At 43.3% G+C, this 12225-nt stretch overlaps 1 protein-coding gene across 1 annotated transcript in view; it reads left to right on the forward strand.

Moving 5' to 3' along the window:
* abhd18 (abhydrolase domain containing 18) overlaps positions 1–12225 on the forward strand; it is a 132727-nt gene that overhangs the window by 65110 nt on the left and 55392 nt on the right. The window contains exons 9-10 of the mRNA XM_070871918.1: positions 2838–2976; positions 6994–7083. Coding sequence (XP_070728019.1) covers positions 2838–2976; positions 6994–7083 — 229 coding nt within the window. The remainder of the gene's footprint in view (positions 1–2837; positions 2977–6993; positions 7084–12225) is intronic.

Genomic DNA, 12225 nt, shown 5'->3' on the forward strand with positions numbered 1-12225 from the left:
TTTCACACTTCATTGCATTAAATTTCATCTACCACGTGTGTGCCCATTTCACCAGTCTGCCTAGATCCTGAAATCTGGTGCTAACTTCTGCACTGCATACAACATTTGAGTTCCGTGTCACCTGCAAACTTAGAAATTAAACCCTGTATACCCAAATCCACATCATTAATATGCATCAAAAAAAGCAGTGGTCCCAGACACCACTGCACATCTCCCTCCAGTCTGTGAAACAACCGCTCACCACCACTGTATTTTATGTCCCTTAGCCAATTTTGTATCCATGCAGCCACTGCCCCTTTAATCCCATGGGGTTCAGTTTTACTAACAAACCTATTATGTGGTACTTTATCAAGTGCCTTTTGAAAGCCCATACATACACCAGCGATCACACTATCCTCGTCAACCCTCTCCATTACTTCATCAAAGAACTCAAATCAAGCAAGTCAAACATAATTTGTCTTTAACAAATCGTGCTGACGTTAATTAATCGATATTTTCCAAATGCCAATTCATTTTGGCCTGGATTATTGTCTCAGAATTTCCCTACCATTAACATTGGGCTGACTGGCCTGTAGGTGCCAGGTTTCTTCCTTTCCCCTTTTCTGCCAGAACAGGGTTGTAACAGTTGCAAAACTCCAGTCCTCTGGCACCACTTTCATATCTAAGGAGGATTGGAAGATTGTGGCAATTTCCAACCTAGGATGCAACACTATCCGGACCTGGTGACTTTTCTACTTTGAGCACTCCCAACCTTTTAAGTACCTCCTCTTTATCTATTTTTATCCTATGCAATTTCTCTACAACCTCTTCCTTTACTGTGATATTGGCAGCATTTTCTTTAGTGAAGACAGACGCAGAATACTCATTTAGGGCCCAAGTTTCGGCCTCAGTTGCTCCTGATTTTTTGGAGCAACTGGTGTAGAACGGAGTATCTTAGAAATTCAAATTCTTGGCATTTAGTTTGCTCCAGTTCTAGTCAGTTAGAACAGTTTCACTTTGGAACAGAATTTTTTTTTCAAAAGGGGACGTGTCAGGCCACTTACGCCTGTTTTCAAAGTTTCGGCAGTGAAAACTTACTCCAAACTAACTTAGAATGGAGTAAGTGAAGATTTTTGTACGCTCGAAAAAACCTTGTCTACACTTTAGAAAATCAGGCGTAGGTTACAAATCAGGTGTAGGGAATGGGGGGGCGGGGGGGGGGTTTAAAGGGAAGTTTACAAACATTAAACACTTCAGTTTTACAAATAAAGAGCCATCATCAATAATAAATGATAAAAACATCAATAAATCAACCAATAAATCAATCAAAAAAAATTAATAAAGAATTTTTTTTTTTTTAAATCAATAAATAAAACATTTTCTACTTACCGACTGCAGACCGGGAGCCCTCCAACAGCATGCTGGGATGCCCCCCTCCCCCCCCCCCGGTGTGTCTCTATCTCTGTCTGTGTCTCTATCTCTGTCTGTGTCTCTATCTCTGTCTGTGTCTCTATCACTCTGTCTGGGGTGGAGAGAGACCGAGAGAGAGAGAGAGACCGAGCCGATCGGTAGGGGGGGGGGGGGGGTTGGAGGTCAGAGCGGCGGTCGGTCGGGGGGGGGGTCGGGTCCGGAAGAAGCAGGAGCTGGGCGTGGGAGGAGCCTTATGCACACAGCCCCAGTGAGGCCATTCGGCCAGGGCTAGGGGCTGCGTGCTTCGGGCCCCTCCCACACAGTTTTGGGCGCCTGGAGCTACTGCACATGCGCGCCCACTGTAGCGCATGTGCAGAGGTCCCAGCGCTGTGTTCAGCGCAGGGACCTGGCTCTGCCCCCTATAGCTCGTGCTGCGCTGCGCCGAGCTGCAAACTACCTGCAGGGAGCCGGAGAATCTGGAAGCTTTTTTTAGGCGCACTGTGGCGCGAAAAACGGGCGTCGGCGCGGCCCGAAACTTGGGCCCTTAGTACCTCGGCTACAGCCTCTGCCTCTACAATTTTAGTCCCTAATTGGCCTCATGCTTCCTTTGGGTACTCTTTTGCTATTAAATCTCTACCATTTTTATCATTGTTTTATTTGTTTACATAGGAACATTATTGCCACCATGGAAATCATCAAGGCGGATCTCCCTTCCTGCTAGGAGGCTTTGGTGATGTCACTGATAGGGAGAATCTTGCTACAGTTCAATAGAAAACATAAAGGGATGCTACAGCTGACTGGAAAATCTTCATCTTTAGCCAGGAGCATGATTTTGCATGGTTCTGGGACTTTGATACTGTTTTCCGGGAAGTCTCTGGCTGTAGTCCATGTTATTTTCTATGAATCTGCTCCAGGAAGCATGAGGGTTTTCCCCATCAGCAACATTGCCAGAGTCAACAAGCAGTGGGGAAGATTGGAATCCAGAATCTCTGTGCTGGCAGTAAAATGGTAGTTTCTATGAAAACAAAATTGATACGATAGCAGAGGTGCTGCAGTTAACTCTGCACATTTGATTTTGGGAGGGGAAGGTGAGCTGGGCCACCCACTCCTGTTCACTATCCTGTGATTCATGTTGGGTCAGAAAAGGATTTGACATCTCAATATTGGCCTCCTTCGTGGTCAGTTAGCCTGGAGCCCATTGTCTATGCTCATGCCTGAAGACTGGCCATGTGGGTGAAGTATAAGGAAACATCCTTGAACAAAACACCAGCCCCTTCAGGAAAGAGAAACTTGCCTAAAAATAAAGGAATCTAATAACTTATGATTGCAAGAGGGGATTTCTATTATACTTTATAGTGATAATAAAAGGGTGATTTGAAGGGGAAAATGTCAAAGCTGCTGTTAAATAGTCCACGGTTTTCACGTTCCATTTTGTTTTCTCTGAACAGGAGGTCAAATTTAAGGAATGTCTCTGATCTCTTTGTGATGGGAGGAGCTCTTGTCCTAGAGTCTGCAGCTCTTCTTCATTGGCTGGAGAGAGGGGGTTATGGACCTCTAGGAATGACTGGGATATCAATGGGAGGTCATGTAAGTTTCAACATTTTATAAAGTTGCTAAACTGCCCAAAAGGTGAGCAAATATTAAAGCTGAAGAAAATAAAGGTTGAAAATGCTGCAAATCCACTGTGCTAAGTGATTTTCAATTTTAGTTTGTGTTTGTTTTTCTGAAATGAGGCTAGGTAAATTGTTAATTTGTCATTTAGTTACGAGGGGCCAACCCCGCCACTCCTGCCAATGCCTTCCTCTCTGGTACCCAGCCTCTCAACTCTTGACCTAATCTTCAGCCGCAGGACTTGGAGCTTCTGCTTTGATGACTCCAGGCTCCTTCTGTCTATTTTGCTAATTCCTCGTGTCCATTTTCCTTCTGGTTACTTGCTTCTAGGATTTAGCTCTGGGCTCTCTGCTCTCTTCCTTTGGCCTCAGTCTGCCTCCTGGCTTTATCCTCAGGCCAAAGTACCCCATTTCTTTCCTGAGTACTGAAAAGACTGATTTCCTTCTGATTTATCATCACTGCCAGGCAATCTGGTCCTTTTAGAATAATTGAATTGACAGAATTTTGTAAAACTATGAAACATAACATTTTAACATGTTATAAAAATAAAATTGAACATTTAGTTGCCTGGTGCAGAACTTTTTATATTTTTAAATTTATAGATGTGAAGGATTTAGGTTTTTTAACTGAAAGTTTCATCTGACTAAAATGAGATTGAGAACCTACGAAATGGAGACAGTGATGGGGATTGCTGGACAAATGGATGAAGCGAGAAGGAAACAGGCAGAAGAGGATGGGATGGGTCGATGATGACTAGACACGAGTTGGCAGAAATGGATAGACTGGGATGGGCTTGAAGCAGGTGGAGCAGACTGTGAAAGACAAAGGAGGGGTTGGTTGTTTGTATCAGATTGTAGCAGAACAAACATGAGCGGAACAAAGATGGGAAGAATGAGATGGAGACAGGAGGGTCAGTTAGTGTTATATAAAATGTATGGCTAATTCTTGTGCATCAGTCAGCTGAGGAATAGACAGAAAGGAAAAGGAGGTGGGGTAGTGTTGCTGGTTAAAGAGGAGATTAATGCAATAATAAGGAAGGACATTAGCTTGGTTGATGTGGAATCTGTATGGGTAGAGCTGCGGAACACCAAAGGGCAGAAAACGCTAGTGGGAATTGTGTACAGACCACCAAACAGTAATAGTGGGGTTGGGGATGGCATCAAACAGGAAATGTGTGCAATAAGGGTACAGCAGTTATCATGGGTGACTTTAATCTACATATAGATTGGGCTAACCAAACTGATAGCAATATGGTGGAGGAGGATTTCCTGGAGTGTATAAGGGATGGTTTTCTAGACCAATATGTCGAGGAACCAACGAGAGATCTGGCCATCCGAGATTGGGTGTTGTGTAATGAGAGAGGATTCATTAGCAATCTTGTTGTGCGAAGCCCCTTGGGGAAGAGTGACCATTATATGATAGAATTCTTCATTATGATGGAGAGTGACACAGTTAATTCAGAGACTAGGGTCCTGAACTTAAAGAAAGGTAACTTTGATGGGATGAGATGAGAATTGGCTCGGATAGACTGGCGAATGATACTTAAAGGGTTGACGGTGGATAGGCAATGGCAGACATTTAAAGATCGCATGGATGAACTTAAACAATTGTACATCCCAGTCTGGTGTAAAAATAAAACTGGGAAGGTAGCTCAATCGTGGCTAACAAGGGAGATTAGGGATAGTGTTAAATCCAAGAAAGAAGCTTATGAATTGGCCAGAAAAAGCAGCAAACCTGAGGACTGGAAGAAATTTAGAATTCAGCAGATGAGGACAAAGGGTGTAATTAGGAGGGGGAAAATAGAGTATGAGAGTAAGCTTGCAGGGAACATAAAAACTGACTGCAAAAGTTTCTATAGATAAGTGAAGAGAAAAAGATTAGTGAAGACAAATGTAGGTCCCTTGCAATCAGAATCAGGAGAATTTATAATGGGGAACAAAGAAATGGCAGACCAATTGAACAAATACTTTGGTTCTGTCTTCACAAAGGAAGACACAAATAAGCTTCTGGAAATACTAGGAGACCGAGGATCTAGCAAGAAGGAGGAACTGAAGGAAATTCTTATTAGTAGGAAATTGTGTTAAGAAAATTGATGGGATTGAAGGCCGATAAATCCCCAGGGACTGATAGTCTGCATCCCAGAGTACTTAAGGAAGTGGCCCTAGAAATAGTAGATGCATTGGTGGTCATTTTCCAACATTCTATAAACTCTGGATCAGTTCCTATGGATTGGAGGGTAGCTAATGTAACCCTACTTTTTAAAAAGGGAGGGAGAGAGAAAACAGGGAATTATAGACCGATTAGCCTGATATCGGTAGAGAGGAAAATGTTGGAATCAATTATTAAAGATGTAATAGCAGCACATTTGGAAAGCAGTGACAGGATCGGTCCAAGTCAGCATGGATTTATGAAAGGGAAATCATGTTTGACAAATCTTCTAGAATTTTTTGAGGATGTAACTAGTAGGGTGGACAAGGGAGAACCAGTGCATGTGGTGTATTTAGACTTTCAAAAGGCTTTTGACAAGGTCCCACACAAGAGATTAGTGTGCAAAATTAAAGCACATGATATTGGGGGTAATCTACTGACCTGGATAGAGAACTGGTTGGCAGACAGGAAGCAAAAAGTGGGACTAAACGAGTCCTTTTCAGAATGGCAGGCAGTGACTAGTGGAGTACCGCAAGGTTCAGTCCTCAGACCACAGCTATTTACAATATACATTAATGATTTAGACGAAGGAATTGAATGTAATATCTCCAAATTTGCAGATGACACTAAGCCCGGGTGGCAGTGTGAGCTGCGAGGAGGATGCTAAGAGGCTGCAGGTTGACTTGGACATGTTAGATGCGTGGGCAAATGCATGGCAGATGCAGTATAATGTAGATAAATATGAGGTTATTCACTTTGGTGGCAAAAACAGGAAGGCAGAATATTATCTGAATGGTGACAGATTAGGAAAAGGGTAGGTGCAACGACACCTGGGTGTCATGGTACATCAGTCATTGAAAGTTGGCATGCAGGTACAGCAGGCGGTGAAGAAGGCAAATGGCATGTTGGCCTTCATAGCGAGAGGATTTGAGTATGGGAGCAGAGAGATCTTACTGCAGTTGTACAGGGCCTTGGTGAGGCCACACCTTGAATATTGTGCACAGTTTTGGTCTCCTAATCTGAGGAAAGACATTCTTGCTATTGAGGGAGTGCAGTGAAGGTTCACCAGACTGATTCCTGGGATGGCAGGACCGACATATGAAGAAAGACTGGATCGATTAGGCTTATATTCATTGGAATTTAGAAGAATGAGAGGGCATCTCATTGAAACATATAAAATTCTGACAGGACTGGACAGGTTAGATGCTGGAAGAATGTTCCCGATGTTTGGGAAATCCAGAACCAGGGGTCACAGTCTAAGGGTAAGGGCTAAGCCATTTAGGACCGAGATGAGGAGAAACTTCTTCACTCAGAATTGTGAACCTGTGGAATTCTCTCCCACAGAAAGTTGTTGAGGCCAGTTCGTTAGATATATTCAAAAGGGAGTTAGATGTGGCCCTTACGCCTAAAGGGATCAAGGGGTATGGAAATAAAGCAGGAGTGGAGTACTGAAGTTGCATGATCAGCCATGATCATATTGAATGGTGGTGCAGACTCGAAGGGCCAAATGGCCTACTCTTGCACCTATTATCTATGTTTCTATGTTAGTATACATTTCAATATTAATTGTTATAATAGAATTTTAAAACAATTAAAAGTAAGTTTGAGTTTTATCTTGCAAGAAATTTGACCTGTGGTCACTTCACCTTCCCAAGAATGAATTGGGGGGAGAATTCATTTGCTATTGCTACATTGCTTTTTGAAACTAGCAGGTTTAATAGGTAGAATGGCCTTGGACCATTGTTGCATTTTTGTACCGATTTGAGGGAGTTGCTACATAAAATGACATCCAATGAAGCATGCTTTACATTAATTGCAGTGACACGCTAAATATTTTATTTGCAGATGGCATCATTAGCTGCAACTAACTGGCCCAAACCCATGCCACTAGTACCCTGTCTGTCTTGGTCTACAGCCTCAGGAGTTTTTACGACAGTGAGTAATCACTATTGGTTTCAGTTCTCTGATTCGCTGGTTTATTTAATCTGAAGAAATGTTTAAACATTGTGTGGAGAGACTGAGTGGAAGGCTTTCTAAACTTTCAAAAAGATCCTGTCAGTTTTGTGAGTTTGTGTGCTTGTTAAACTTTTTGTTTTGTTACACTTGCCCTATGGATACTTTTATGAAGTCCTTTTTGAAAATGGAATTGAAATCTTTGATTCCAGAAACATTGATTTCTGGTTTCTCGTTCAAATTAGAAATATTAAGCCTTGAGCTAAGTAACTCAATTGTATACCTCAAACACATTTTAAAGGAACGTGTAACAGTCCACATGCAACTTTGTATGTGGAAAAATCATTTCACATTAAATGCGCACTATTCTGTTTCTTTCTCCTCCCCAACCCAATACTATGGGGAGGAGCGCTAGACACCAATTTGTTTTTCTGCTGCCATTTATAGCTCCTAAATGCTGTATACCTTAATTTGAAAGTGATTTTTCCCCTCTGGGATAAGCCCAAAGCTTCCCGCTGTGCGCCTTTCTGCATTCTCCGAAGAGCTCATTGAGGTACTTGTCGCTGCCTCCTGACAAGCAGCAACCTAACTGCCCCAATCTAATCTTTCACCTATCTTCCCACCCAACCGCTTGCTTGTGGCTAATTTTGCCAATCTCATCTTGGTTTATCCCCTACTCCTCTGGCGGCACCTCCTCTGAGTACCTCACTTTGTTCCATCCCTCTTGCCTCTCGTTCTCTACCACCTAAGCTCATGGCAAGTTTCTCACCCCATTGCTTTCCTCCCACAGCCTCTGCACAGAGTGACAGGTCCTCAGTAATTTCAACCTTCATCTTGACTCGCTTTGTCCCCCCTCCACTCCAGGACTTGAGCATAAACCTAGGCTGACACTCCAGTGCAGTGCTGAAAGGAGTGCTGCACTGTTGGAGGTGCTGTCTTTCGGATGAGGCATTAAACCGAGGCCCTGTTTACTCGCTCAGGTGGACGTAAACAATCCCATGGCACTATTTCAAAGAAGAGCAGGGAAGTTACCCTTGGTGTCCTGGCCAATATTTTTTCTTCAATCAACATAACAAAAACAGCTTATTTGGTCATTATCACATTGCTGTTTGTGGGAGTTTGTTGTGCGCAAATTGACTGCCGCGTTTCCCACATTACAACAGTGACTACATGCCAAAAGTACTTAATTGGTTATAAAGCACTTTGAGATGTCCAGTGGTCGTGAAAGGCGCTATATCAATGTAAGTCTTTCTTTCTTTGCCATCTCACATGGCCTTTCTTTTCCCATCATCTCAATTGCAGATTTGATCATCTCTCATGCCTTCCTGTATTCCTCAACACTCAACATCCCCGATTCCCCCTTCCAACCCAACTTCCTCTGCTTCCATCCTTGGAAAAAGCGCTCTCCCAAGTTACTTATAATGACACTTTCAAACTCCCAACTGTCCAGCCTTTAATCCTCCAATACATCTGCAGCTATCAATCTGCTCAATAACACTCTTGCCTCCACCTTTGATTCCCTTGTCCCCAGTAAAACTCTTGCTCTCTCCCATTCTGTACAGCCCTATCTTTGCAGATTTGGAACATAAATGTGCACAACTGGTTTAGCCATTCATTGCCAGATTGGCTGGACCACCGCTTGTCCACCAAGCCAAACTAACCCCAACATTTCCTCCCCCCGACCTAACCCTGAACTCGTGTTTCTCTTCAATCTCCCCTCATGCCCTCTCCGAGCTCATCTTGTCCATGAGACCCACCTTCTGCTCTCCCAATCCTATTCCCACAAAATTGTTGACTGGCCAACTTTCCTTCCTGGCCCCCAGGCAACATCTTCCGAAGATATGACGGATATCAAAGGTAGTAATCTCAGGATTGCTACCAGTGCCACGTGCTAGTCAGAGTAGAAATAGCAGGATAGTTAAGATGAATATGTGGCTTGAGGAATGGTGCAAGAGAGAGGGTTTCAAATTCCTGGGACATTGGAACCGGTTCTGGGGGAGGTGGGACCAGTACAACACGGACGGTCTGCATCTGGGCAGGACCAGAACCCATGTCCTAGGGGGAGTGTTTGCTAGTGCTGTTGGGATGGGGTTAAACTAATATGGCAGGGGGATGGGAATCTATGCAGGGAGACAGAGAGAAGTAAAATGGGGGCAGAAGCAAAGATAGAAAGGAGAAAAGTAAAAGTGGAGGGCAGAGAAATCCAAGGCAAAAATCAAAGGGCCACATTACAGCATAATTCTAAAGGGACAAAGTGTATTAAAAAGGCAAGCCTGAAGGCTCTGTGTCTCAATGCAAGGAGTATTCGTAATAAGGTGGACGAATTAACTGCGCAGGCAACTATTAAAGAATATGATATAACTGGGATTACGGAGACATGGCTCCAGGGTGACCCAGGCTGGGAATTCAAAATCCAGCGGTATTCAACATTCAGAAAGGAAAGGAGGTGGGGTAGCGTTGCTGGTTAAAGAGGAAATTAACGCAATAGTAAGGAAGGACATTAGCTTGGATGATGTGGAATCTGTATGGGTAGAGCTGCGGAATACCAAAGGGCAGAAAACGCTAGTGGGAGTTGTGTACAGACCACCAAACAGTAGTAGGTCCCTTGCAGTCAGAATCAGGTGAATTTATCAAGGGGAACAAAGAAATGGCAGACCAATTGAACAAATACTTTGGTTCTGTCTTCACTAAGGAAGACACAAATAACCTTCCGGAAATACTAGTGGTCCGAGGATCTAGTGAGAAGGAGAAACTGAAGGGAATCGTTATTAGTCAGGAAATTGTGAGGAAATTGATGGGATTGAAGGCTGATAAATCCCCAGGGCATGATAGGCTGCACCCCAGAGTACTCAAAGAAGTGACCCTCGAAATAGTGGATGCATTGGTGATCATTTTCCAACATTCTATTGACTCTGGATCAGTTCTTCTGGACTGAGGGTAGTTAATGTAACACCACTTTTTAAAAAAGGAGGGAGAGAGAAAACACGGAATTATAGACCGGTTAGGTGGTGGAAAAAATGCTGGAATCAATTATTAAAGATGAAATAGCAGAGCATTTGGAAAGCAGTGACAGGATCGGTCCAAGTCAGCATGGATTTATGAAAGGGAAATCATGCTTGATAAATCTTCTAGAATTTTTTGAGGATGTAACTAATAGAGTGGACAAGAGAGAATCAGTGGATGTGGTGTACTTGGACTTTTAAAAGGCTTTTGACAAGGTCCCACAACGAGATTAGAGTGCAAAATTATTCCTGCACCTATTTTCTATGTTCGGTTCCACATATACGCTGATGACACTCAGCTGTAATTCACCACCTCTTCTCTCAATCCCTCCATTACTTATGTATTGTCAGACTGCTTGTCCGAGATCAAGTACTGGATGAGCTGCAATTTCCTCGCATTGGGAAAATCAAAGCCATATTCTTCAGCCCTCACCACAAACTTTGTTCCCTCGCCACTGATTCCATTCCACTATCTCAGGCTGAACCAGACTGTTTTCAACTTTGCAGTCCTGTTCAACCCTGAGCTGTGCTTCCGACCCTATATCCTCTCCACCGCCTACTTCCAACTTACCTGTCGCCGCCCTGTCTCGGCTTACCTGCTGCTTAAACTCTCATGCGTGCTTTTACCTCCAGAATTAACTATTCAAATGTTCTCCTGGCTGCCCTCCCATCTTTAACTCTCCATAAACTTGAGCTCATCCAAAACTTTGCTGGCCATATCCTAACCCGCACCAAGTCCTGTTCACCCATCATCTCTGTGCTGATCTACATTGCCTCCCGGTCTACCAACGCTTCGATTTTAAAAATGTTCATTCTCCTGTTCAAATCACTCATGGCACACCCCCTCCACCTCCCTTGCTATCTTTGTATATCCTTTGCCAGCCATACAACCCACCAAGAATTGTGTGTTCCTCCAATTCTGGCCGCTAGTGCATCCCCCACTCACTTCACCCTACCATGCCTTCAACCGACTAGTCCTCAAACTCTGTAATTCTCCCTCTAAATCTCTCTGCCTCTCCACCTCTCTCTCCTTCTTTAAGACGCTCCTTAAAATCTACCACGTGAACCAGGCTTTTAACCACCTGTTCTAAAATCATTTTCTTTGGCTCGGTGTCAATTTTTCTCTCCTTATGCACCTGTGAAGTGCTTGGGACATTTTTCTTTGTTAAAGACGCTACATAAATGCAAGTTATTTAGTATTTAAACGTTATCAGACTTGAGTAAATTCCCATATAGAGCTAGACTTTCGGCACGCTTTTGCCCATTTAACGCCCATATAAGTGATGAGATTCAGGCTATCGCCCATATTTGCTGAAAAATGGAAACTAGCGCCCGATTATCGCCCATTTATCGCCAGCGCAACTTTCGGCATACAGGAATGAGCTGCATCGCCCAGCCTATTTAAAAAAAAAAATGATGTCATTCTCGTTCAAGGCCGAGAATACTGTTTATAATGGAAACTAGCGCTCTATTATCACCAAGCGCTACTTTCGGCATTTTGCCCATAATTTGCCCAAAAAGGTGCTCGAAAATCTGCACTCACCCGACCTTAACTCGGCACTATGGACGCAATTTCGTAACTCGGAGGATCTTTAATAAAAGGCTGCATGAAGTGCAGGAGAAGCAATTTGTGAGTGATTTTAAGGGTGTTTTTGACTTGTCAATCATCTAATCACATTTGTATTTGTTGAGGACAAATTAAGGGCATTGATTGTGATTTTTAGTGATCGGGCCTGTAATTTCTCAATCAGTATTGATGACTAATCACATGCTGCAGAATAGAGATAGAAGGTGTATTGAAGAGCATTATGTGCCCAATCAAAAAGGTGGCAGACTGCTCACGAGGATAACCAGTGGATGTGGTGTATTTGGACTTTCAAAAGGTATTTGACAAGGTCCCACACAAGAGATTGGTGTGCAAAATTAATGCACATGGTATTGGGGGTAATGTTTTGATGTGTATAGAGAATGTGGAATTCTCTGCCGCAGAGAGTTGTTGATGTCAGTTTGTTAGATGTTTTCAAGAGGGAGTTAGATATGGCTCTTACGGCTAAAGGGATCAAGGGGTATGGAGAGAAAGCAGGAAAGGGGTACTGAGGTGAATGATCAGCCATGATCTTAT

Source organism: Pristiophorus japonicus, chromosome 2 (genome assembly GCF_044704955.1).
Source record: "Pristiophorus japonicus isolate sPriJap1 chromosome 2, sPriJap1.hap1, whole genome shotgun sequence".
Classification (NCBI taxonomy): Eukaryota; Metazoa; Chordata; class Chondrichthyes; family Pristiophoridae; genus Pristiophorus; species Pristiophorus japonicus.